Below are 25,162 nucleotides of genomic sequence, written 5' to 3' on the forward strand. Positions count from 1 at the left end.
CTTAAAAATGTCTAATGAAAAAAAAATTCAGTACACTTTGTCTTATAACATTACATAAAATAGATAGATTCTAATATTGCTAGCACGAACGGATCCAGAAATTTTAATATGGAGGTGCCAATTTTTATATAATTTTTTTAATCTATAAAAATAATTAACATATAGTTATTGGAGTTAGTTTTTTAACAGATTTATTAAGATCCATATAATTATAATTTTTTTCCACAATTTTATTTTTAATATGATAATTACATAAATAAAATATAACAATATCAATTGTACATTATAAATTTATAAAATACCAATAATTTATAACGAGTTTTGCTAAAAATTATCCCATATCTTATTAATTAAAATTCATTCTTTCAAAAGTTTAAAAAAATTTGAAAATAAATTATGAATCATTAATTATTTGAAAGACACAGTACCCTTATAGAATACAAGATATACAATATCTTTATAAAATTTTTCTTTTTCCAATGTAAATTTAGAAGAAGAATTAATATTTTTTACAAGAAAATAATATCTACAATACATAATGTGATTACCAACACATAACTACTTAAGTTATTATTAATATAAAAATATGAATATTAAATATATTAATATAAAAAAATAAATGATTTTTTTAAAAATAAATATAGAAATTATTATATAAAAACAAATTTGAAAGGTACAAATACTTGAGGGTATGATATAATTAGTTAGGTAAAAAATATTAGTGAATTAAACAATTAAGACATAGATCTATTACATAGTAAAAAATAATACATATCAAACTATTAAATTACATAATATTTTTATTTTTTAAACACAAATTTTATATATAAGTATAGTTTCTTAAAATTTTGGGGGTCCAGGCCACTACTCGCCCCCTCTAGGTCCGTCCTTGATTGCTAGCTAATTAATAATAAAAAATAATAACATCTATTTACTTTTTAGTATTTCTCAATGTCTGTGAATTAATAAAAGATAAAAAAAAATATTTTTTCATTACGCAATCAATTTCACGAATAAAGTACGAAATGAAAATTGCAAAATTAGAGATTCTATTCACTGACCTCGATTTTGTAATCAAAACGATGGTTTATTTTTTGAACACTACAATGAAAAAATTGATTGGACCTTTTGCTGATTGTTGCAACGGTGATTAACGATGAAGAAATAGTGGATATTAAATAGACGGATAAAAAATAAAAAAAATTGGATATTGAGTAAATGGATGTTCCAAAGAAAAACAATGAAATTTTTTATAATCAAAGAAAATGATACACGATTTCAATGGTGGGATTGAATAATTGGTGATGGATTATTCACCAATTTATAATGTTAATATTAAGGAAAAGATAAGATTAGAGTATCTAAATCAAAATAAAACCACAAAAATTGAAGATAGAATTTTAAAGATAACATAGATGAATAACAAGATAATTTCTAAAAATGATAACCAGATTGAAATAGGCGTAGTACACATTTTAATTGATTGGGTTGCACAACCAATCGATTGAATTTGGCAAATCCATATTGTTTTGGTGAATTCAGTTGATTGAGTAACAAAAGCAATCGATTGAATAGTGAGACCTCAGATTGTTTTGAAGCATTCAATCGTTTGGAAATTCTAAACAATTGATTGAATTATAAAAAATTCATATTTAATTCATTGTTCAATCGTAATATGACCAATCGATTGATTTATGCAAAAACCATGCTGCCTTGCAATTTTCAATCGATTGTTTTGTGATAAACTTAATCTAATTGATTGAGTTATAATTCAATCGATTGGTTTGATAGTCTAATTGATTGGTTTTCAAGGAAACACGATTTTATGGTTCATCATGAACGTCACGGATCAAATATAATCTTTTAATCGATTGGAATAGCAAAATAATTTATTAGGATCAATGGAAGATCTAATTCGTTATTGTTTTTGTTCTTGATTGTTAATAAACATGATAGATTTATGATAAAATAATTATTTATAGAATAAAAAATAGTTTTTATAATTAAATAAAATATATGTGGTTAATTTGTAATTAAATTTTAAAAAGGACTATTTAATAGTTATTAAAAAACTTAAAAAACATGTTTTGTTATGGGACCATTTAATGGTCCAAACGTTCTAGGACCATCGAATCCGGTGCCGGCAAACGCATTGGAGAGGATAAAAGTGCTTGAAGTTCTTTGAACGCTGCTTTTTTATGTTTGGCAACCTTTTTTCCTCAAAATTTGCAACATAAAAGCGCGTTTACCGAAGTAAAAAATTGTTGCTTATGCCTTCACCTCAATGTGCGTTCACCTTTGATAATTATTAGTTTTTTCCAAAAGAATTTTCAAATTTGTTTCAAGTTATTTCTAATATTTTAATTTTTTTAATTTTTAATACTTTCTTTTATATTTTGATTTTTTTATTAAATTTGTTATTGTAATTATGTTATAATATGAATTATTGATTTTAATAAAAATGACCAAGTAAATAAAAAATTGATCATACATAACAATAGTAATAAAATTTTACCGTCCAAAATAATACTAAATAAAAGAATACTAAAAGTACTCAAAAAATTATAGAATATTATTTTGTTTGATATTGTAAAATTTATGATTGTAATTCTTGTTCACTGTTTATTATTCTAATTTGTTATAATATGTATAATTGTTCTTATTGAAAATGATAGAATTAAATAAAAAGTTAATCATAAATAATAATAAAAAGATAATTAGTAAAAAGTTAGAACCCAAAACAATAAACAAAATAAGATTATTGAGAATACTCATAAAGAGTACTAAAATATGTGATTTTATATGTTATTTTTAATTTAATAAATAAATATTAATTTTTATTATAATAGTAAAAAATTATAACAAACTAAAATAGAGTTTTATAAAAAATACTATATAAAAAATATACTAAAAAAGTATAAAAAAGATTAAATATACTAAAAAATAACATTATAATTTAATATTATATATTTTTAGTAATTAACTAATTATGTATTTAAAAGTGATTTTAACTAATATTATCCAAATAATTTCATTTTATCAAAATCAATTTTAATATAGAATTGTCAAACATAAATCATGTTAGCACAAACTCACTTCTATCCAAAATCAATTTTACAAAATCACTTTTATTCAAACTCTAGTTTGACCAACTCTAATCCAAACACACATATTCTTTAGACTAAACCTAATTTTGAACTCAATATAACATATTATTACCAACATCAATCACTTTAACTAAAGTCTAATGATGGGCTTTGTTTTAGTATTGGATTAGATAAAAGATATTTTAAAATTTTGAACTAGACCACCTGAATTTTGTTCCCAATGACTTTTTTATCATGTTAGTATAATTTTCTTTTTTGTTGCCAATGAATTTTTTTCTAAATTTAAAAATTATTATTTATATTTATTTAGACTATTTAAAAATACTATTACACTTAAAAAAACTTTTGAATGAAATTTTCTAATTATAATTACAGGATTGTTACACATCTAAATATATTTTTATCTAAGTTTATTTAAGTAGATCCAACATTAACGAAAATCATTAATTATTAAAAAAGTGTGATTATACGTGCTGGTGCTTCTTCTTCTTTTCTTTTTTCTCACGCTCATTTCTTCTTCTTCTTCTTCTCACCATCCTTTATACACGGAGCTTCTTCTTCTTCGCCTTTTTCTTCGCATTGCTCCTCCTCCTTCTTTTTCTTTTTTGCGTTTCTTTTTCTTCACATGTTTTCTCCTTATTATCATTCTTTTTGTTGTTGTTGTTGCTATATTTTTTTTCTTTTCTTCCTTTTCTCCCTGGTGAAAAAGTAGTAGAAAGTGAGGAGGATGAATTTTGAATTATGCAGAACAAAAATGAACCGAAATTATATTAAAAAATAAACTGAAATTATATTTAGAATGAACCGAAAATTAAATTCAGAATGTAAACTCATTTCAAAACAAACACAAACTAAATGCACCTTATTTAAATTTAGAATAAATCGAAATTACTTAATGATTGCGACACACAAACTTAATTCGAAAACAAACACAAACAAAATTGAATCATGAACAAAAATATATTCAAATCCATTAAGTGATTTTGCAGAATTATGTGTTTCTTCTTCTTTATTTGATTAGATGAACAAAACAAGAAAAGAAGAATATGATGAGAAGTTTTGAGGAATTTTTTCTTCTTATTTCTTCTTTTTTGTTTAATTTTTTTTCTTTTTTTTTTCTTGGTTTTATTCCTCTCAAGATAGTGAAATAAGAAGAATCATAACAAAATAATTCACTCAGAAATGAACCGAAATTATATTCTGAAATGAACTAAAATTATATTCTGAAATGAACTAAAATTATATTTAGAATGAACTGATCAGTTCATTCTAAATATAATTTTAGTTCATTTCAGAATATGATTTCGGTTCTTTTCTGTTCGGTACAATTTAAAACTATTCCTCTTTACTTTTTACTGTTTTTTCACTAGGGTGAGAAGGAGGAAAAGAAAAAAAATACCGCAGCAACAACAACAAAAGAGTGACGATAATGAGAAAACACGTGAAGAAGGAACGCGAAAAAGGAAAAAGAATGAAGAGGAGGAGGAACGCGAAAAAGAAAGTGAAAAAGAAGACGTTATGTGCGTAAACGAGCACGAGAAAAAGAAGAAAAACCTATAATTACTTGGATAAACTTAGATGTGGAGAATAATTCTTATAATTAATTAGTTTGTTATAAATTATTTTATTTTATCAATTTGAAATAATATAAATTTCTTTTATCCCCAATAATAAAAAACAAATGAGCAGATTATATAACAAAATATTTAAAAAATAGGAACAAATATACTACGACTCTAAAACCATTGTAATCCCAGTCGTTTATTTTTTCTTTTTTCCGACTCATAATCATTCTATTTTTTAAAAAAAATTCAAATTCCTTAAATTGTGAAGATAATATTTTGAAATTTTATTATGTTTTCTAGTAGAAAAAAGAAGTTGCCGCCATATTCTAGCTTTTTTGTTGTTACTCCAATGTAAGATTGAAAAAAATGTGTATTAAAAATTGGAACAAATCAATAAACTATAAATATGAAATTATACTTTTTTTTAAATTGATAAAAATTGCCTAAAGCAAATTAATCTAATTTTATTGACTATATATAATTAATTAGCAATTTTTGTTCTGAGAATTCTTTAAGTGTGTAATTGTATTTTTGAATATCCATAAATATGATATAAAAAATAAAAAATAATTTTTATTTAAAAATTTAATTTTAATATATTAATAATATAAAATATTTTTTATAATAATTTAATTACATCTTTCTTTATAAATATTAATATAATTAATATAAAATATAATTATTTTTATTGATACAATTATGTATAATTAAATATAAAGTTATTTTAAACTGATAATATATTAAAATTAATATTTTTAATTTTTAAATAAAAAAAATTAACAAACTATAACTCAAATAGTATAATCTTTCAATAGATATAGACTCATCTGGAAATCACAAATTCGAACCTAAAAAAAAAAATTGTAACTTGTCAGCAATAGAAAACAGCAAACAAGCAGCCGTCTAACCAAGAATCCCGAGATCCCCCTGGACCGTACCGCAAGCAACAGCACAGTGCAACGGAAACACTCACTCCAACCTCATTTTCAATTCCAATGAGATTCATCACACCAATAACCCCACATTTCATTCCATCTTAAAAATTAACAAAAAATGGCGAAAGGTGAAGTCAGCAGCATGAGCCGCACAGTGATTGAGCCACTCTCGCAGTTCGACCTTTCTTCCCATTCACGCGCCACAACCATCCGATCCCTCGCCGTTGCCACGTCACCCTCCGATCCTCAACACGCTTTCCTCTACGTTGGCACCTACTCCGGAACCCTCTTCTCCCTCTCCACAAATCTCAACAATTCCGCCTCATCCAACGGCTCAGATCACCCCAAGCACAACGGCGGTACCGGTGAGTCCACTTTCTTGCATAAGCTTTCGTTCCAGAGAAGCGTATCTGTCGGCGATTCGCCCGTAGAGTCAATTTTCGTTCTTGTTGAGTTGGGGAAGGTTTTGGTTCTTTCAGAGGGTTCTTTGTTTCTGGTGGATTCGGAGCTGACTAATCACGCGGCGAGGTTGAGTTTTCCGAAAGGGGTTTCGGTGGTTGCGAGGAGGGTGAGGAGTGGTGCTGAGTCCGAGGGTTCCAGTGAACAAGCTAGTAGCAGCAGTGGTGGTGGTGGTCAGAGGTTTTTGAAGAGATTGGGGAGTGGAGTTAGGGTAAATGGATTGAGGGTAAATAAGGAAGGGGAGGCCCACGGTGAGGGTAATTCCGTCTTTGCAGTTGTTGCTGGGAAGAGGTTGTTGCTTGTTGAGCTTGTTTTGGGTGGTGGGGGTACTGGCTCTTTGGTGATTTTGAAAGAGATTCAGTTTGTTGATGGTGTTATTAGTACCATGGTGTGGCTTGATGACTCGATTATCGTTGGCACTGCCAATGGTTATAGCTTGATTTCTAGTGTTACTGGACAGAGTGGGGTTATATTCTCCTTGCCAGATGTGTCACGCCCTCCGCGGTTGAAGCTGCTAAGGAAGGAGTGGAGAGTGCTCTTGTTAGTGGACAATGTGGGGATTATTGTTGATCCCCAAGGACAGCCGGTGGGTGGTAGTCTGGTGTTTCGTCACGGATTGGACTCCGTGGGAGAGATTTCTTCATATGTGGTGATAGTGAGTGATGGGAAGATTGAGTTGTATCATAAGAGAAGTGGCAGTTGTGTTCAGGTTTTGCCGTTTGGTGGGGAAGGAATAGGGCCTTGTATTGTTGCAAGTGAGGAAGACAGGGGTGGGAAGCTTGTTGCTGTTGCAACTGCTACCAAGGTATGTTCCTTCCAGTGTGGATCTTATGGCACTAGACCTTCATTTGGAATATACTCTCTACTTTTGTTTTTGTTTTATAATGTGTGGTTGCTTTTATTTTTAGCTGATGTGGTTGGCTTAATTAGTTGCTTGGTTTCTTTGTTAGATTTTATTATGGTTCTGGATTTGTGGATTGATGATAAAATTAAGATAGGCCTTTTGCTTGAAGATGCAGATAATTAAATTGTTTGTAGAGGTGTAGCTCTGTGACTATTTCATGAAAATGACCAAAACTGTTTGAGAAATTTATTTTTTGAAATACCATGCTCGGAGGAAAGTAACGAAAGACTGAAAATGTACAGAACTTCATCCAAGTTATTGTAGAAAATTCAAGTACTCAAAATAGGATAACTTCTGAACTTGTTGCTTTGGTTTGGAAAATATAATGATGAATAAAATACTTTTAACATTAGAGCTGTTTTAAATTCAGGGTTATGTAGTAAACGATCAAAATCTATATTTTCGCAATCTTCAGTGGATTACTCAGCTTATCTGTGACTTCTTGTGTATGTATTTGGCGAAAGTGATCTTTCTGCTGCTATACTTACTGCCTACTTATTATTCTACTTGCTATCTCAAGTGTGAATGATTTCTTCATTTGGGAAATCTTACTCCATGTAAGGTGACTGTTGTTAACCCTATGTATGTAGTTTACACTGTATAGAATGTGACAGCTTTCACTGACCGCTAGAAATAATTATCATCAGTAGCTGTAAAGCACTTGCAAAATTTGTATTTTGCTAGTCATCCATTTTGATGGAACAAAGCTGTGCCCAAGTTTGGATAACATGGTATTCAGTTGAATTTTGATCTGAAACCCATCAACCTTTGTTTGATTCTGAGTTTTATTTAACTTAAGTATATAGGATGGATAATACAAATGGCTTATGGCCCCACTTCAATGAAAGGGATAGAAAAAGGACTTGAGTTGAATAATTATATTAAAGATTTTTTTTCCTAATCTGTTTCTTAAACTGTATTACTAGGTAGTATGCTACCAGAAATTACGTTCTGAAGAACAAATAAAGGATTTGTTGAGGAAGAAGAATTACAAGGGAGCGGTATCCTTAGTGGAGGAGCTTGAGGCTGAAGGTGAAATGCCAAAAGATTTGCTCTCATTTGTTCATGCTCAAGTGGGGTTTCTGTTACTTTTTGACTTGCATTTTGAAGAGGCAGTGGATCACTTTTTGCTCTCGGAGACAATGCAGCCTTCTGAAGTATTCCCATTTATAATGCAAGATCCGAATCGCTGGTCTTTACTGGTACTTTTGTGCACTTCATGCTATGTTATATAATGCTTTCATAAGTTATGTTTCAAAGTTTTGTTGCTTGTTTGTTCTCACTTCTGGGTTCTGTCTGGTCATTTGCTTTACTTTTGAACTCTGACATGTCTTGCCAATTTTCATCGAAATTGTTTGCACGTTATTGAACTGGGGATGGGATGTCTTACTGTTATAAAAACCATATGCGACTTGTTTGCTTGACAATAACAAATTTTATGTATCTGAGGCATATATAAATATAAGAAAAGAAAATAAACTTTTTTGTGGTTGCCTGTTGTAACTTTATGTATTATATTTTGTAATACATTGGGCTATTTTGTGGGGTTTTAATGTGCTTAATAAATTTCAACTTCATATGCAGGCTTAGCTCATAGTTTGCTCTCTTAGGTTTTGTTCTATGCTGTGAAATGTTGCACTTGTTGTTAATGCATATTAATTGGTCAAATGTTTGAAGGTTGTGCTGTATGAATGTGGTACAGAGGTTCAAACTGGCTTTTGTAGGTTCCTAGGAATCGGTATTGGGGTTTGCATCCTCCACCTGCCCCACTTGAAGTTGTAGTAGATGATGGTTTAATGACAATCCAGAGAGCTTCTTTCTTGAGGAAAGCAGGTGTAGAAACAATTGTAGATAATGACATGTTTCTGAATCCACCGAATAGAGCTGATTTGTTGGAGTCAGCAATCAAGAACATTAGCAGGTTTAAATTTCGTTCAGTTATTTGTTTCGGTTTCCGAATCAATATGTTGCTGTTGACTGATATTCACCTAGACACCATTGGAAGATCCTATACACCTGTTCCTGGGAGTCTGGGACTTTTTCTTTTTCTTTTTTTTTCTTTTTCCGGCAGATCATGAGTCATAAGCACTAAGCAGAAGAAGAATCTTTTTGAAATATCTAGTTTTAAATATTATACTGTGATAGGATCGCTAATTAATTATGCACATGAAAGCTTTCTTATATTTGTAATTATATCTTTAGACTTGGTTTCATTAATCATAAGCACATTTGTCAATATTATGACATTTTGTACAGATATTTGGAGGCTTGTCGTGAAAAGGACCTAACACAATCAGTTAGGGAGGGAGTTGACACGCTATTAATGTATCTTTATAGAGCCCTAAATCGTGTTGAGGACATGGAGCGGCTGGCATCTTCTACAAACTGGTGTGTTGTGGTATGTGCAGATTGTTGTTGGTAATGTTTTGATATTTGCAGAACTTTTATATATATAAGGAGGGCCTATTGATAATTTGAAGAGATTTGTATACATCTTATATTGTTCATTAAAGCAATCAAGTAAATCGAGTTGTTGACTTCATGGATAAGATTTGAGCAGTTAATTTTTCCTTTTCCTATTACGGATTTATTGTCATATCTAAAGTCTTCAGAACAAATAGTGTCGAACGTCAAAGAAAAAGGGAGGGAGCCTTTTTTTTTTGGGGGGGGGGGGGGGGGTTAATGGTGAGAAATTAAAATATACTTATAGCATCAGCCACAGGCTTTATAGAAAAGGGGATAGATTATCCATTTATCCTAATGTTGAAATCTGTGCTGTCCTGTTTTGCATTGCTTAATATAATGGTAATTGCCTGGAAGGCCTGAAAGATGATCTTATGAGATACGTTTCTTGTTCAGGAAGAGTTGGAACAGATGTTGGAAGAGTCTGGGCACCTACGTACACTGGCTTTCCTATGTGCCAGTAAAGGAATGAGCTCAAAAGCTGTTTCTATTTGGCGCATACTAGCAAGAAACTATTCATCTGGCCTCTGGATAGACACTGCCTTGAATAATAATATACGGGATAGCAGGGAAAACCTTGTTTCTGGCAAGGAGATTGCTGCAGCCGAAGCTGCCAAAATTCTTGAGGAGTCATCTGACCAAGATTTGATTCTACAACATTTAGGATGGGTACAATTGATAAACAGTTGTTAATGCAAATATGTTTTGCTCAATTTCATTATTTAATTAATGATCAGAAGCTTTTGGCCTTTTAATTTTAGATTGCCGATATCAGCCAGGTTCTTGCAGTTAAAGTTTTAACATCAGACAGACGAGTAGTCCAACTAAATCCTGGTTTGTCTTGTGATTCTTAAAGAATGCTCACACACATGATTTATGTAATTTTTACTTTTTGTGCCTTTTGTGTATTATATAATGTGTTTCATTAAGTTTGGAACTACTTGTTTCATTAGTTATCATAAAATGATACTAATTACTGGTGTCTTTATGAGAAAGTGATTGCTGTGATGCCTCAGCTAAAGTGTTCTCAAATATCAGTGTTAGACAGTAGACACTGATGCAATAAGTTTTTATTTTTTAATTCTTTTTAATGCTGGAAATATTTTTTTATTTATTGTTCATTTTTTAAAATTTTTTTTTTCTTAAGATAATAAGTCCTCTGAAAAGATGACGTGATTTGGACCAAATAGAAGCTAAAACATCTAATTCTATTGTCCATTAATACCTGTTTTGTCTTTTTTTTTAATTTAAAAAATCTATCATCAAAAGTGGGTAAATTGCTCTCTAGCAAAATACTCCAAATCTAGGGAGTTCTGCAAAGAAGTTCTGTTCTGTTTTCTTTGTTCCATAGTTAAACAGGTTTATTTACTGAGTAGGTTGTATTTTATATATATATATATATATATATTATATATATATATATATATATATATATATATATATATATATATATATATATTACCATTTTTTATCTTGGTTTCTAAAGTAGTGATCTTTATGCTTCTGTTTCTGTTAATTTATTGTATTTCTGAAATCATCAGTCATATGTTATTTCATTTCTTGTTGCAGATGAAGTTGTTACGGCTATTGATCCACAGAAGGTAGAAATCTTACAAAGGTATTCATTGTGGTATCTGCTAGCAGTATGCTTATTATTTCAAACTCAGGATAATATGTGAGGATTTTATTATGTTATCTAAGGTTTTCGGTGATATTCTGGCTGAGGATTTTATTATGCTATTGGTGATTCTAAGGTTTTTCCTGTACATATAATTAAATATAGCAGCTTTTTCATAGTGTTAGAAATAGTTAGATATAATTATATTGTTATTGTACTTGAAGTGTAGGTTAATTATTATTGCATCTCATACCCTCACTTAACCATTATAAATCTCATCCACATTTTTATATCTTTCCTTTCTTTACATCTTTTCCCATACTTTTAAGTACGCCATTGGTGCTGCGATGCTGCAGTATTGTCATCCATGATTAGACCCTATCACTCTTTGTGCTTACCATTGTATTTGCTGTATGAATGAATTTATTCATATTAATAAAATGTGTGGTTGTGTGGAATGAACTATTTTACAGTAAATGCAACGGTACAAGTTTTTTGGCTTAAAATCTATTGTATCTATGCAGTTTAATATACTCATAAGCTTCAAAATATTGGTTTCGCTTATAAGCTGTTTTTAGCTTAAGGTTATCAGTTTCAATTATAATCTATTTCATTTCTACCAAAACATTATTATTTTTAAGGTCTTTACTCTTTTCCCAATGATTCCCAAACATGCTCTAGGCACCTCCAGTTGACCTGATTTCTTTTCATTGTAGGTTTCTCCAGTGGTTGATTGAAGAGCAAGATTGTAATGACACTCAGTTGCACACGTTGTATGCCCTATCACTTGCTAAATCAGCTATTGAAGCATTTGATTCTGAAAATCTTGATAGTGGTAATACTGAGAGTACCTCTGGGATATCAATCTTTCAGACTAGTGTAAGAAAAAGACTGCAAGTATTTTTGCAATCCTCTGACTTGTATGATCCAGAAGAAGTTCTTGATTTGATTGAAGGGTCAGAGTTATGGTTAGAAAAGGTAAATTTTGAGTCTTCTAATCGTGTTATCTTAAACTCTGTTTATCTGACTTTGGTTAGTATGTATTTTATATGTAGTTCTTTGTCTCTGATCATTATCATACACTGATTTTGTTTATTGAGCTTATATGATACTGGCAGGCTATTCTGTATAGAAGACTGGGGCAGGAGACTTTGGTCCTCCAAATATTGGCTTTGTGAGTAACCCAGCTAGCTTCAAAAGTTTACTTTCTTTCACATGACTCCTCTGAATATTATTAGTATCTGACAAAAGAAGAAATATCATTAACAAGAAGAGAAGGATATTACATAGATATTTGAGGGCCAGGTATCCTCAATAAAATAAATAAATAAATAAAAATACATTAACACGATAGAAGCAAAGCTCTCCAGTTTCTCTGTAATTCTCTGGTTAATTTGTGTGGCATGCAATAGAACACTTAAATGCAAACAATTACAAGGTGTTAGATTTGAAAAATATTTTTTATTTTTTTTTTATTTATTTATATTTTAAAATATTACTATGTCTGTTGGCTCACAGGAAGTTGGAAGACAGCGAGGCTGCTGAGGAGTATTGTGCTGAAATTGGCAGACCTGATGCTTACATGCAGTATGTCTCCCTCGAACCCTTTCAATACTTTATTTATCTATTTAGAAGTTCTTTTGCACATTGTAATGGAATTTTGCATTCTTAAATGTGATGATGGCCTCAGGTTGCTTGAAATGTATTTGGATCCACAAGATGGTAAGGAGCCCATGTTTAATGCTGCTGTTCGCCTTCTCCACAATCATGGAGAATCATTGGACCCTTTGCAAGTTTTAGAGGTATTATATCACTCTATCTTCTCCTGAATACTAAAGCATTTTCAATTATACTACAATATTGAATATTTTGCAACCTGCATCATTGGACACAGAAGATAGATTAATATAAAGAAGCAGTTAATCACTCATGAGAATTGATGGTTGTTTTCCACCCTTCCCAGCCACATTCCTCTTCTCTATTTTCTTAGAAAGTGACCTGAGTAGCTGCATTAGGTGGCCACATGGTATGCATATAGAAAATAAAAATTTTCAATGAATACACAATTGAAGCCTTTAACCTGACTTGTAAGGAAGGCATGTAAAGTACTTGATTTTCCATTTTGCACCTTATACTTAGAACATGGTATTTCTTGATGCTTGATAAATGAGAGGTTATTGATTCTCTTTGAAATCTCTCATTTGATAATTGATACATCTGGAGCATTCTTCATGTTTAATTCCAACTTATATATATATATATATATATATATACACACACACACGAAAATGCTAGTTGTCCTTTAAATTTCAGCCTTTAAATTTGATAATATATTATTTTAATTTTTTATACCCACTTTCACGGTATCGGTTATTCAAAAAATTAGGGAAGTTATTTGCCTTTTATTTTCTCTCTCCTCTAAAGGCTGAATAAAATATATATACACACATATTTAAAAGATATCTAGTTGCACTGATATATATATATACACGCACACGCATTGTAGATTCTACCATCATGAATGTTTGAATCAAATACTTTTGTTCTGGGCTGTATTACCGATCTGGATGGGTGTGTTTCTCTGAATTGTCAAGAATTCTTTGACTGTGTTTTGAATTCTCCTGTTGTACACTGTTGAATGCATTCAAAAGAGATGTGCAATTGTTAATTTTGGGATTTTACTTACTAAAAAAATTGGCTTTATAATGCAGAAATTGTCACCAGATATGCCGCTTCAACTTGCTTCTGAGACTCTATTAAGAATGTTCAGGGCCAGAGTTCATCATCATCACCAAGGGCAGGTACTTCATAATTCTTTCCTTACGGATGGATTGCCCTAACCTCTGATCTTATTCTAACACGAGAAGAAAAGTATAAGGGAACTTAAATTAGACTGAGCAGTGAAGATGTGTATTTGTTATCATGAAAATAATGGGCATGAGTCCATCGTGAAAGTTTCTCCAAGTGAGCTTGAGCATATTCCTCAAGATTTTTGGCAAGTATAACCAATTTGCAAACACATTTTGACACTGTATATGACTCATTTCAACTACCGTTTTGCTTAGTCTCTACCATATGATGATTTTTGTCCGATCATTTTTCCTAGTGGGCTTGAACTATTCTTTTCCCAAAAATTCCTATCTAGACAACCATATTGAAATAACAATTTGTGCTTTCTTTTGACCTATGCCAGTTGAAAGATTCAAAAGAAAAAAGAACTCTTAAATGGAACAGTATAAATGTGTACATGGATGCAGTGCCCAAGTGTCCATGCTTTTGTAGCCAAGCCAGTTTAGTGCACCACTAATGTCAGTAGCTAAATTCTCTCAGATTGTGCATAATTTATCACGAGCTGTAGACATGGATGCAAGATTGTCGAGATTGGAGGAAAGATCAAGGAATGTTCAGATTAATGATGAGAGTCTCTGTGACTCCTGTGATGCACGCCTTGGAACAAAGCTATTCGCAATGTACCCGGATGACACTGTAATATGTTACAAGGTTTGTACTCAACCTCTTCTCTCAATTGATGGCACTTTTGTTTCTATCCATTCATATCCCATCCAAAATTTTTCTGGTAGACTGTTGCCAAATGCGTCTTTTAGAATGTCTTGATGTGCATTGCTGGGTAACAAGGTAAATTTTAGGATTCGGTGGTATGGGGCTTTAGTCCCATGTTGAAATTATGGAATTCTGATGCAGCTTTTGCAGTGCGTTTCTAGCTATCCATTACAAATGAGCAGCAACTGTTTGCCTATAGAGCTAGTCAAGTCTTACATGAAAATTGTGTCTTTCTTTCATCTATTTATACTCATTGCACCCTTTGCATTGATGTAATGATCAACTTTAGCTTCGCTATATGACACCCTTTAAGCGCGGCCCTTCCCTGAACCCTGTGTTAATGTGGAATGTTTGTTACCGGACTGTCCTTTCATTTATACCCATTGCACAAGTGATGTCCCAAACATTAACACCAAAATATTGTTTAGGTCCATAAAGAGATCCTTTTAAGTTAACCTCTATTAATACATTTTTCTTGGCTTCATTAAGTTGGGAGTTCTGTCTGCTTCCGATATGTATATGCCTGCAAACTTGTTACCCACATGATAAGAACTATTCTTCTTCCCAACTATAATTGGTATAGGCATTTTGAACTTGGGAAGCACCAAAGTTTCCGGGGAGAAAATCAAAGGACCAGTAACTAGTTTTTCCTATTCTGCTGGACTACATTAATAATTCTTATCTAAAATTTTGTTTCTCCCGATTTGTGTGTAAGTCTGTTTTATCAAGCATGCGTTATCTTACTAGTGCTTTGAACCCTTTACAGTGCTATCGCCGTCAAGGTGAGTCAGTTTCAGTCTCGGGTCGCAACTTCAAGGAAGACGTCCTAATTAAACCGGGTTGGCTTGTAAGTCGTTGATGTCAAAGCCAAAATGTTGGTGTTAGATCCCAATATTACTCGGCAGAATATTTTGAATTGTCATTCCATATAAAATGCCAAATTCATTCAAAATTGGAATATGGAATATATGTTGATGATGGCTCAGTTATGTAGTTAGCATTTAGAGTAGTAGCTTCTAACATATAGTTGACCACCACATGATGGTGCTGTAAAATCTGTGATGAGTTCCCCATTGTATTCTCCATTTTTTCTTTTGACAAGCTGCACTGTAAAATTTTGTTGACATTGTAAATTGTAAATTTTTGCTTATATATAAATAATAGCTCATTCTTCCATTCTACTTCATGAGGGCATGGACTATCGTTTGGCCCTTGAAACATTGAGACTGGTTTGTTTGAGGATCAAAAATTAAGAAAAAAAGGATTTTCGACCTTTTGGTAAATTTGGAGACAAATTAAATCTCAATATATTAATTTATGAATGCAATAAAAAGAAGTAAGAACGACAGTTGTAAAGAATATCAATCTTAGGGCTTGTTTGGGTGAGCTTTTAAGAAAATATCTTTTTTTGAGTTATCTTTTTTAAAAAGATCTTATAGAGAAGTAAAAGTAATTTTATGTTTAGATATCTCATGTAAAAAGGTCTTTTTATCTATCAATTATGTTCGGGTATAACAATATAAAAGTACTTTTTTGTTTATTTATTATATGAAAAACATCTTTTTTTAAGGAAAAAATATCTTTTAAAAAAAGATGTAAATTACAGCTTCTAAAAAAAGATCTTTTTTTTATTTTACTAGTGTTTTTACTTTTAGTACTAGAAATTTGACAAACACATTAAAAAATAAAAAGAAAAAAAAGAAAGATTATTTCACGGTAAATGATGATGACAAGTGATAAAGTTGGTATATATATATATATATATGCAAGCTGAAGAGAGTGAGAAAAACAAATAATGAATAAAATTAGAAAGAGAAAAATATGGTTTTTCCTAATTTAAATTTGTTTGAGTATTATTCAAAAAGTGTTTTAATTTTCTACTTAATTCGAGAGTTCATAATTTGATCACCTTTATTATCTAATAATAAATTAAATTTAATTATTTTATTGATCTTTATAATTTTACCAAATTTTTAATTAAGATTTTATTCTTTTTTTTAGTTGTGTTTTTATACAATTTTTAATTATGTAATTATTTTTTTATATCAAAAGTATTAAAATTAATAGAATATATCTTTCAAAATATACATGCGGTCAAAGATCTAATTAGATTTTTAATTATGAATACTTTTAATTTGTGAAGAAATATTCAGTTAACTTTAATAGTTTTTACACTAGAAAATACCTAATTATAAAACTCAAAACAGTGTAGGAACTCAATTGTAAGGAAAAAAAGTATAGGAACCTAATTACAAATTTAGTAAAACTATAAGGACCAACAGAATAATTAAACCAATAAATTATAGTGTCAGTTAACTTTGGGACCCAAAAATAACTACTTTGGTAAACTTGGATAACAAAAATGTTGAATCTAATTTCTTCAAATATGTCTCTTGTTAACCAACTTGTGTTGGTTGAGTGGTTAACTCACTAGTCTGCTTAAGAAAGTGAGTTCGAATCTTGTCTTGTGTATGTAGCAAGCCAGCAACTCATTAGTCATCAACAAATTCTTAAACGAAGCTCCAGTCCGTGACGAATTAGTCTTTGTCCTGCCATACTAAGAGATACTGTCGGCAACAAAAAAGAAAAGGAAAAGTACGGGGAGCCAATATAATCGGTGTATAATGTGTACAATGGTGATTAACACATATTGGACCAAATAAGTAGCCTATTGTACACATCATATATATACTCTATTGGCTCCCTAGAGAGATTCAAAAGAAAATGCCTCATATTAGCCGTTGATCATTGTTAACTGTTTGGCCAACTTTATTCAAGTATTTCTCCTTAGCTAAGGATTTCTTCATCTATGCCCTGAGAATGCACGAAAATATGCGTCTTGTACACGAGAATGCACGATCATGCATTTGTGGATGATAAATATGATATGAAATCTTGTCTTGGAGCATATATGGTGATACGTAGGAGGACTTCACAATGCATATCTTCATATCTTTGTGTGTATGGACTATGGTCGTTATTTGATGGGCCCTCCTTAATCATGTTGTTACTTGTTAGTTAGTTTCCGTTTCTCGCCACGTTTTGGTTTTCATCAATAATGGATCAAAACAGGTGCACCAATCGGAAAAAAGGGATTAAAATAATGCCTTTGAAAAATGGGAAATACCATATCTTAGTCAACATGGTTAGAAATTAGCCAATTATTCGCATTTCTTAACCGCACACATACTCATCAATCATGGCTACTTGGCTAGGCTTATCATTTTCTCTTCTGCTCCCTCTTTGAGAATAAATTCATCTATAAAATTCGATCCTAATGTTTGTAAAAACATTTATACGTTTATCTAATGTTTAATTTATATCAATTCTATCATTAATATTTAAAATAAATTTTAATTCTATTTGTACATGTTACTTACTATTAATATATACTTTAACATTATTGGTAATTCAAAAACTTGTAATTATTTTTATAAAAATATTATTTATACACTAAAATTAATTATTTTCAATATATATTTTATATTAATAGTTAATTTTGATATATACGTAGCATGGCTTTTATTTTTTTCTCTAATCATTGATAGAAGCAGTGAAAATACATTGAAATAAAATTAAAATATATTTAAAATATTATAATTAAAATGGTTAGATATATTAAAAATAATTTTAAACTTTTTTGATAAAATTATAGAAAAAAAAATATATATATATACTTTATCCATTCTTATAACCTTCAGGAGAAGAATGAACAATGAATTAGCCATGCGCATTCATTCTTATAACTTTTGGACGTTATTAGGATAGAGATGAAAGTAACAAATATGAAAGTTGTACCCAAAAAGAAAAAAATATGAATAAGACAGCAGCTAGATTTAGTTGAGTATGAACACGAAGCACAAATTAAAGTTACCACACTTTATAGCTAGAAGAGTCTATATTTAATTTTCTCCTCTATCATTTTCACAGCATGCACAAGCCTCCATCGATACAACGAATACTTCTTATTATTTGATGATAGCTTAACCAAAGTTGAGAGAGACTACTGCCTGATAGCTTATTCAAATTCCATTCATCCTTATTTTTTAATTTTTTAGCTTTAATTTTGTACAGAAAATACTAAGATAGCAAATCAAATTGGATTATACACCTTCACATGAATGGAAATAAAGAACCAGTAGTTGCTTGATTTAGCGGCGGTTCATAGTCAAACCACTGCTAAATCAAATACGGTTTATATATCTCTTCGTGCAACAACCGTCACTAAAATATCAATGATTTAGCAACAAATATGTTTTCTGCCTTGCCAACCGCTACTAAACTGTTATTTAGTAGTAGTTTTGACTAAACTGCTGCTAAATAAAATTGATTCCACAACCCATAAAATTTTCACCGCTACTTTCATTAATGTAGTAGTGGTTTTCAAAAATTGGCTTTCAAAAACTGCAATTATCTGTTGGAATTGTTGTAGTAAACCGTACCCTTCTAGTAAGAAACGATATCTAGTTGGTCTAAGGTTCCACGAAATCTATTGTAGACATAAGGTCAAGTATTAGTAGAAGATTTACTTGTCAATAATACGTAATCTAGATATCATTTTTGGAATAATAATAATAATAATTGTTCCTTAACTCTTATAATTCGGATGAAGACGGTTATACCTCGGATTCATATTCAAAATTTTAAATAAAGTTCTATCCAGTAAAAAAGAACCACTTCGCTCCAACTCTCTCGGATTCACCCCAAAATTCGATGATAGTGGCGACAGGTTGGTTAACCGGAACAACGATAAATAACAGCACTAACAGGGCTAAAGGGGCAGATTTCAAGAGAAAGAATGTCAATCCTAATACTTTTAGTTTAGTTTTCACTTTAAGAGATATATTATTGATTTGAGTGTTGGAGTTCGTTTTAAAGGTTCTACGACTAGGAAAAAACTTCAGGGATCTCCTATTTCCGCTGTTCAGGAAATGTGGAAGCGTTTATCAAGTAGCGGCGACAAGCTATAGCTCGGAGAATATCCTTGACGGAACATTTGGCACCCACCGTGGGGCTGAATTCTAACGTTACCCCACAATTCTTCTTCTTTGTTTATTTTACTTCTTTTTTGTAGAATTCCTAGCATGACCGATGACGCAGCATCACCCCTCCCTCCCACTCATGCTAAATTAGCAGTTGTGAATGTTGTCCTCCAAGCGGAAGTGAAGAAAATGTCCAAACTTCTAGCAGGTAGAACAGGTGGAGATAGGGAGGAAGGTGACAAAAAGAATGCGAGTAAGGAAAACCCTAAGGATGAACATCATTCTGAAACAAATACGGCGATGGAAGATACTCCCCCGAAATCCGTAAAAAGAAGAACAAATCCTTTCTTGGCAAAAAATAATGAGTTTCCAAATGACAAAAATGTCACACTCCCAACAACATTAAAACCATATAAGGGTTTTGGTGATCCAAAAATTCACGTCACTAAATTTGAATCCATGATGTGTTTTAAATGGCGCTTCTGATCCAATCTTATGTCGTTCCTTTCCAACTTTCTTGGACGGAGCTACTTTATTATTATTTTTCAGTTTGTCTGTAGGTTCAATTTCCAGCTTTAAAGAGTTTGCCAACCTATTCGTTAACCATTTCGTGGCCTCAAAGATCTACGTCCATGACTCTAATTTCCTCAGCACCATCAATCAAGGCCAACATGAAAGCTTAAAAGATTACATGATAAAGTTTGCCACAGGCGCAATGAAAATTCCTGATCTCAGTCCAGACTTGCACTTACATGTGCTGAAGAGCGGCCTCTGCCTAGGAAGATTCCAGGAGACTATTGTAGTCACTACCCAAAATATTAACCAAGTATAGGGATAAAGCATCGGGGCAGATAGAAAATGAAGAGCTAAGAGAAGCCAGGAAAGCCAAGAAGCAAACACCCCGAAGAGAAGAAGACAAATACGAGAACAAAAGAAGCCATTCAATTTGACGCCGAAGTTCGACTCATACACAAAGTTTAACACGAAAAGAGAAGACATAATAAAATAAATCCTTCACGTTAAGAACTTAAGATCATAAAATCATCCAGTAAAGCAGGAACTTATCAAGATCAGAAGTACGTAGACAAGAGCAAATACTGCACATTCTATCAAAAGTTCGGCCACACTACCGATGAATGTGTAGTAGCCAAAGACCTATAAGAAAGGCTGCAAGACAAGGGATGCTGGACAAATACATCAATGACAGGATTCAAAACGAAACAACAAGCCCTACAACAGATCAACCAAAATATAACTCAGCATCCAAAGATAAAGAAAAATGGCATACTTCATCTAAACTTTCCACGCCAAAGGGAGTCATTAACTACATTTCAGGAGGTTTTGTAGGAGGAAGAACCACCAACTCGGCTAGAAAGCGAAGTTACCTAACAATGCTAACCATGGAAGGATCTTCGTCATCACAACAACCCCTCCCTCCGAACACATTTCTTTCAATGCATCGGATTTCAAGTCACAATTCCCGAACTTAGATGATCATGTTGTAATCTCAGTGAACATGGAGGACCTGACAGTCAGAAAAGTATTACTTGATCTAAGAAGCAACACAAATGTATTATTCTACTCAACTTTTCAAAATATGCAACTTAGCGAAAAAACTTTGCAACCTTCAACCGGAGAATTTGTAGGATTCTCTAGGGAAAGGGTTCCTGTGACAGGTTATGTGTGGTTAAGAACTACACTAGGGGAGCACCCACGCTCAAAAACCCTAGATATTCAATTCTTAGTGGTTGACTGCGTCAACCCTTATAATGTTATTTTGGGATTACCATCCCTTCATTCTTTTAGGTAGCATTTGGTAGATAGACAGAGACTGAAAGATTGAGACTGAGAGACAGAGACTAAGAGACATAGACTGAAATAAATTTCAGTATTTTGTTTGGTGCAAAGTGAGAGACAGAAATTGAAATAAGAATAAAACTCTAATTTAATTTGTACAAAGGATAAAATTGAAATTAATTAATTAAAATGAGGGTATTTTAGGTATAAAATGTTATTAAAGTTTCAGTCTCTGTCTCTAAAAATTTCAGTCCCCTGTGTCCTTACTTTTTGGAGGTACTGAAATATTGAAATTTTGGATATAGAGACAGAAATTTTAGTACCAATCTCTGAGTCAACAAACATGATACTGTGTCTCAGTCTCCCAGTCTCTGTCCCAATACCTCAAAACAAATGCTACCTTAGAGCTATTATTTCTACAGTTCACTTGTGCGTAAAGTTCCATTTGCAAGATGACATTGTTGCAATCGTACACGCTGACCATAAGGATGCACGACAATGTTACAATGCAAGCTTGAAATTGAAACCACCATCAATAGAACCAATTCAACGGCTCAACCCTGTTTACAATACAGACAACATCCCTACACTGGCCGAACTCGACCCTCAAGACAACGTCTCCAGCTGACCTACACTAATGGACGAGCTGCACAAGGTAAACTCACCGAACTTGAAACCCAATACACTAATATCGGATCTCCTTTTTCTGCAGGCAATGAACAAAACCTCACCAAATTACTCCAATCCAATATCGACCTTTTCGCATGGACACTAGCAGATATGCCTCGAATTGATCCAAATATCATATTCCATAAGCTTGCCATTAGCCCTAATGTCCGTCCAATATGTCAGAAAAAGCAAAATTTGGGAACAAAAAGAAGAGATGCTGCCATTACAGAGACACAGAAATTGCTTGTTGTAGGGTTTATCCGTGAGATCAGATTCTCATCATGGTTATTAAATGTCGTTATGGCAAAAAAGAGCTTAAGGAAATGGCGCATGTGTGTAGAATTTACAGACTTGAATAAAGCATGTCCCAAAGATTCATATCCATTGCCGAGCATTGACAAATTGGTAGATAACACCTCGGGTTTCAAAGTCTTAAGCTTCATGGACGCCTACTCCGAACATAATCAGATACTAATGTACCCAGAAGATCAAGACAAAACCGCATTCATAACTGATCACATTAACTTTTGTTATAAGGTAATGCCTTTTGGACTTAAAAACGCAGGAGCAATAAATCAGAGGTTGATGGATTAGGTCTTCAAAGATCAAATTGGTCAGAATATGGAAGTATACGTTCACGACATGGTAGTAAAATCAGATTCGGAAGAAGCCCACCAAGCTGACCTTCACAAAGTCTTCAGCAACTATGACAATACAATATGAGGTTAAACCCAGAGAAATATGTGCATTTGGATTTCATGGGGGCAAATTCCTCGATTTCATGTTAACACACCGAGGGATAGAAGCAAACCCTGACAAATGCTGAGCTGTGATACAGATGCAATCACCTCGAACAATTAAAAAGGTTTAACAACTCACTGGTTGTATCACTTCTTTAATAGCCTTAGGAAGGCCAAAAATTTCACCTAGACTGACGAGTGCAAACAAGCTTTCACCAACTTAAAAAATCTTCTCAGCTCGCCACCTATTCTTCAGAAACCACAACATGGTAAACCTCTTTACTTATATCTTCCAGTTTCAATTCACGTAGTTAGCTCTGTACTTGTCACAGAAATAGGAAAAGAACAACGCCCAGTGTACTTCATTAGCAAGGTGATACAGAATATGGAAACCAATACCCAACTGTGGAAAAACTAGATTCGCCTTAATAATCACATCTCGACGACTGCAACATTATTTTTAGAATAATCAAATTATAGTTCGGATAAACCAACCACTACGCCAAATATTAGCACGGCCATACCTAGCGGGAAGGCGCAACAAGTGGTCAGTCGAACTATCAGAGTTTAACATCTCCTACTAATAAAGAGGATCATTGAATGCTCAAATACTGGCCAACTTTTTTGCCAAATTCACCACTATACAGGAAATCCTCCCAGTTTGGGAATTATATGTCGACGAAGCCTCCAACGATGGGGTCTGTGGATAAAGAATTCTCCTTAAAGACAACATCAGCGTCTTCGCCGAGCAATCCATAAGGTTCTCATTCTAGGTGAACAACAATCAGTCCGAATATGAAGCATTGCTCGCTGGACTACGACTTGCGAAGGAGGCAAACATTCAAAATCTCAAAGTACACTGTGACTCCCTACTCATCATCCAACAAGTAGGTGGTCATTTTCAGGTATGAGACTCTCTCTTAGAACAATACTTAAATGCAGTAAAAGATCTTACACAACATTTCAAAATTTTGAAATATCACACATACTTAGAGAACAAAATCATAGAGCAGATATCTTGTCCAAATTAGCAACTTCTAGAATACAAGATTTTCAAAAAATTTTATCACAACTAACCTTTATTGAACCAAGCATATATGATAAAAGTGTTCTAAGTTTATCGCAGCAGGCAGATTGAAAAAGCTCATACATAAACTATTTGAAAACTGGGAACATACCACCCGAAGAAAAACCATAGTTATTTAAAAAGAAAGCAAGTTACTACACAATCATGGGAAACGACTTGTATAAAATAGCGTTCTCCCAGCCATTATTGAAATGTCTCGGACCCACAGATGTAGAATTGGCAATTTCCAAGGTCCATGAAGGTATCTGCAGCATGCATATTAAGTTGGAGCCTGGCCTCGAAGCTCTTAAGAGTAGGATACTACTGGGTACTCGCCAATGTTAAGAAGAGATTGCATGGAAAAAGTCCACTGTTGTGATAGTTGTCAAAAATGCGCACCAATTATCCATAGCCTAGCAGAACTGTTGCATGGCTAAAAAATCGGATGACCTTTTCATAAATGGGGACTCGATATCCTCAGACCATTCCCAACATTAGTAGGCTAGGTAAAATTCTTGCTGGTAGATATAGATTACTTTACAAAGTGCATAGATGCACAACCACTTGCCAAAATAACCTCAGATAAGGTACGCTCTTTTGTTTGGAAATTTATAATATGTAGGTATGGTTTGCTTAGAGAAATCATTTCCGATAATGGTCGACAAGTTACTGATAAAAAAATTGCATCTTTTTCAACGAATCTTCACATCAAGCACCAGTTTTCCTTTGTAGAGCATCCACAAAGTAATGGGCTTACAGAGGCAGGTAAAAAAATTATTTTACAAGATTTAAGGAAAAAATTATCAGAGGCCAAAGGATGTTGAGTCAAACTTATTCCCAAAATCTTATGGAGTTATAACACCACACCACAGTCATCAACAAAGAAACACCGTCCCGACTAGTACACGGCACATATTCGATAGTTCCAGTGGAGATCTCCAAACGATCACTATGAACTGACCTCTTGGATGACACGACCAACACACAGGTACAATTAACCGAACTCGACACACTTGATGAAGAACGTGACTTGGCCAGGCTAGGACAACAATCTATGCAACTTACAATACGACGAAAGTATAACAACAGAGTTTGGCCAAGATTATTGCAACAAGGAGATTTGGTATTTCGAAAAATTAAAGAAGTTTGGAAACCTCCAGGACATGAAAAACTTGCAGCAACTTGGAAAGACCCTTTCAGAGTGTCAAAGGTTCATGGAAAAGGAGCTTGTTCTTTGTAGGCACTAGCCGGAATGGAGTTACCCAATACATGGAACATGTCTTCCTTAAAATTGTA

General features: G+C 32.5%; 1 protein-coding gene across 1 annotated transcript; it reads left to right on the forward strand.

Moving 5' to 3' along the window:
* Positions 1–5,551: 5,551 nt before the first annotated feature.
* LOC130951120 (vacuolar sorting protein 3) lies at positions 5,552–15,803 on the forward strand. The gene is made up of 14 exons (XM_057879736.1): positions 5,552–6,871; positions 7,897–8,172; positions 8,695–8,891; positions 9,227–9,368; positions 9,830–10,102; positions 10,195–10,267; positions 11,003–11,051; positions 11,768–12,029; positions 12,170–12,225; positions 12,570–12,638; positions 12,742–12,853; positions 13,763–13,852; positions 14,382–14,552; positions 15,379–15,803. The coding sequence occupies exons 1-14, from the start codon at positions 5,726–5,728 to the stop codon at positions 15,469–15,471; spliced, it is 3,009 nt and encodes a 1,002-aa protein (XP_057735719.1). The 5' UTR covers positions 5,552–5,725; the 3' UTR covers positions 15,472–15,803.
* Positions 15,804–25,162: the final 9,359 nt, after the last annotated feature.

The sequence above is a fragment of the Arachis stenosperma genome, chromosome 9, assembly GCF_014773155.1.
Source record: "Arachis stenosperma cultivar V10309 chromosome 9, arast.V10309.gnm1.PFL2, whole genome shotgun sequence".
In the NCBI taxonomy this organism is placed as follows: Eukaryota; Viridiplantae; Streptophyta; class Magnoliopsida; order Fabales; family Fabaceae; genus Arachis; species Arachis stenosperma.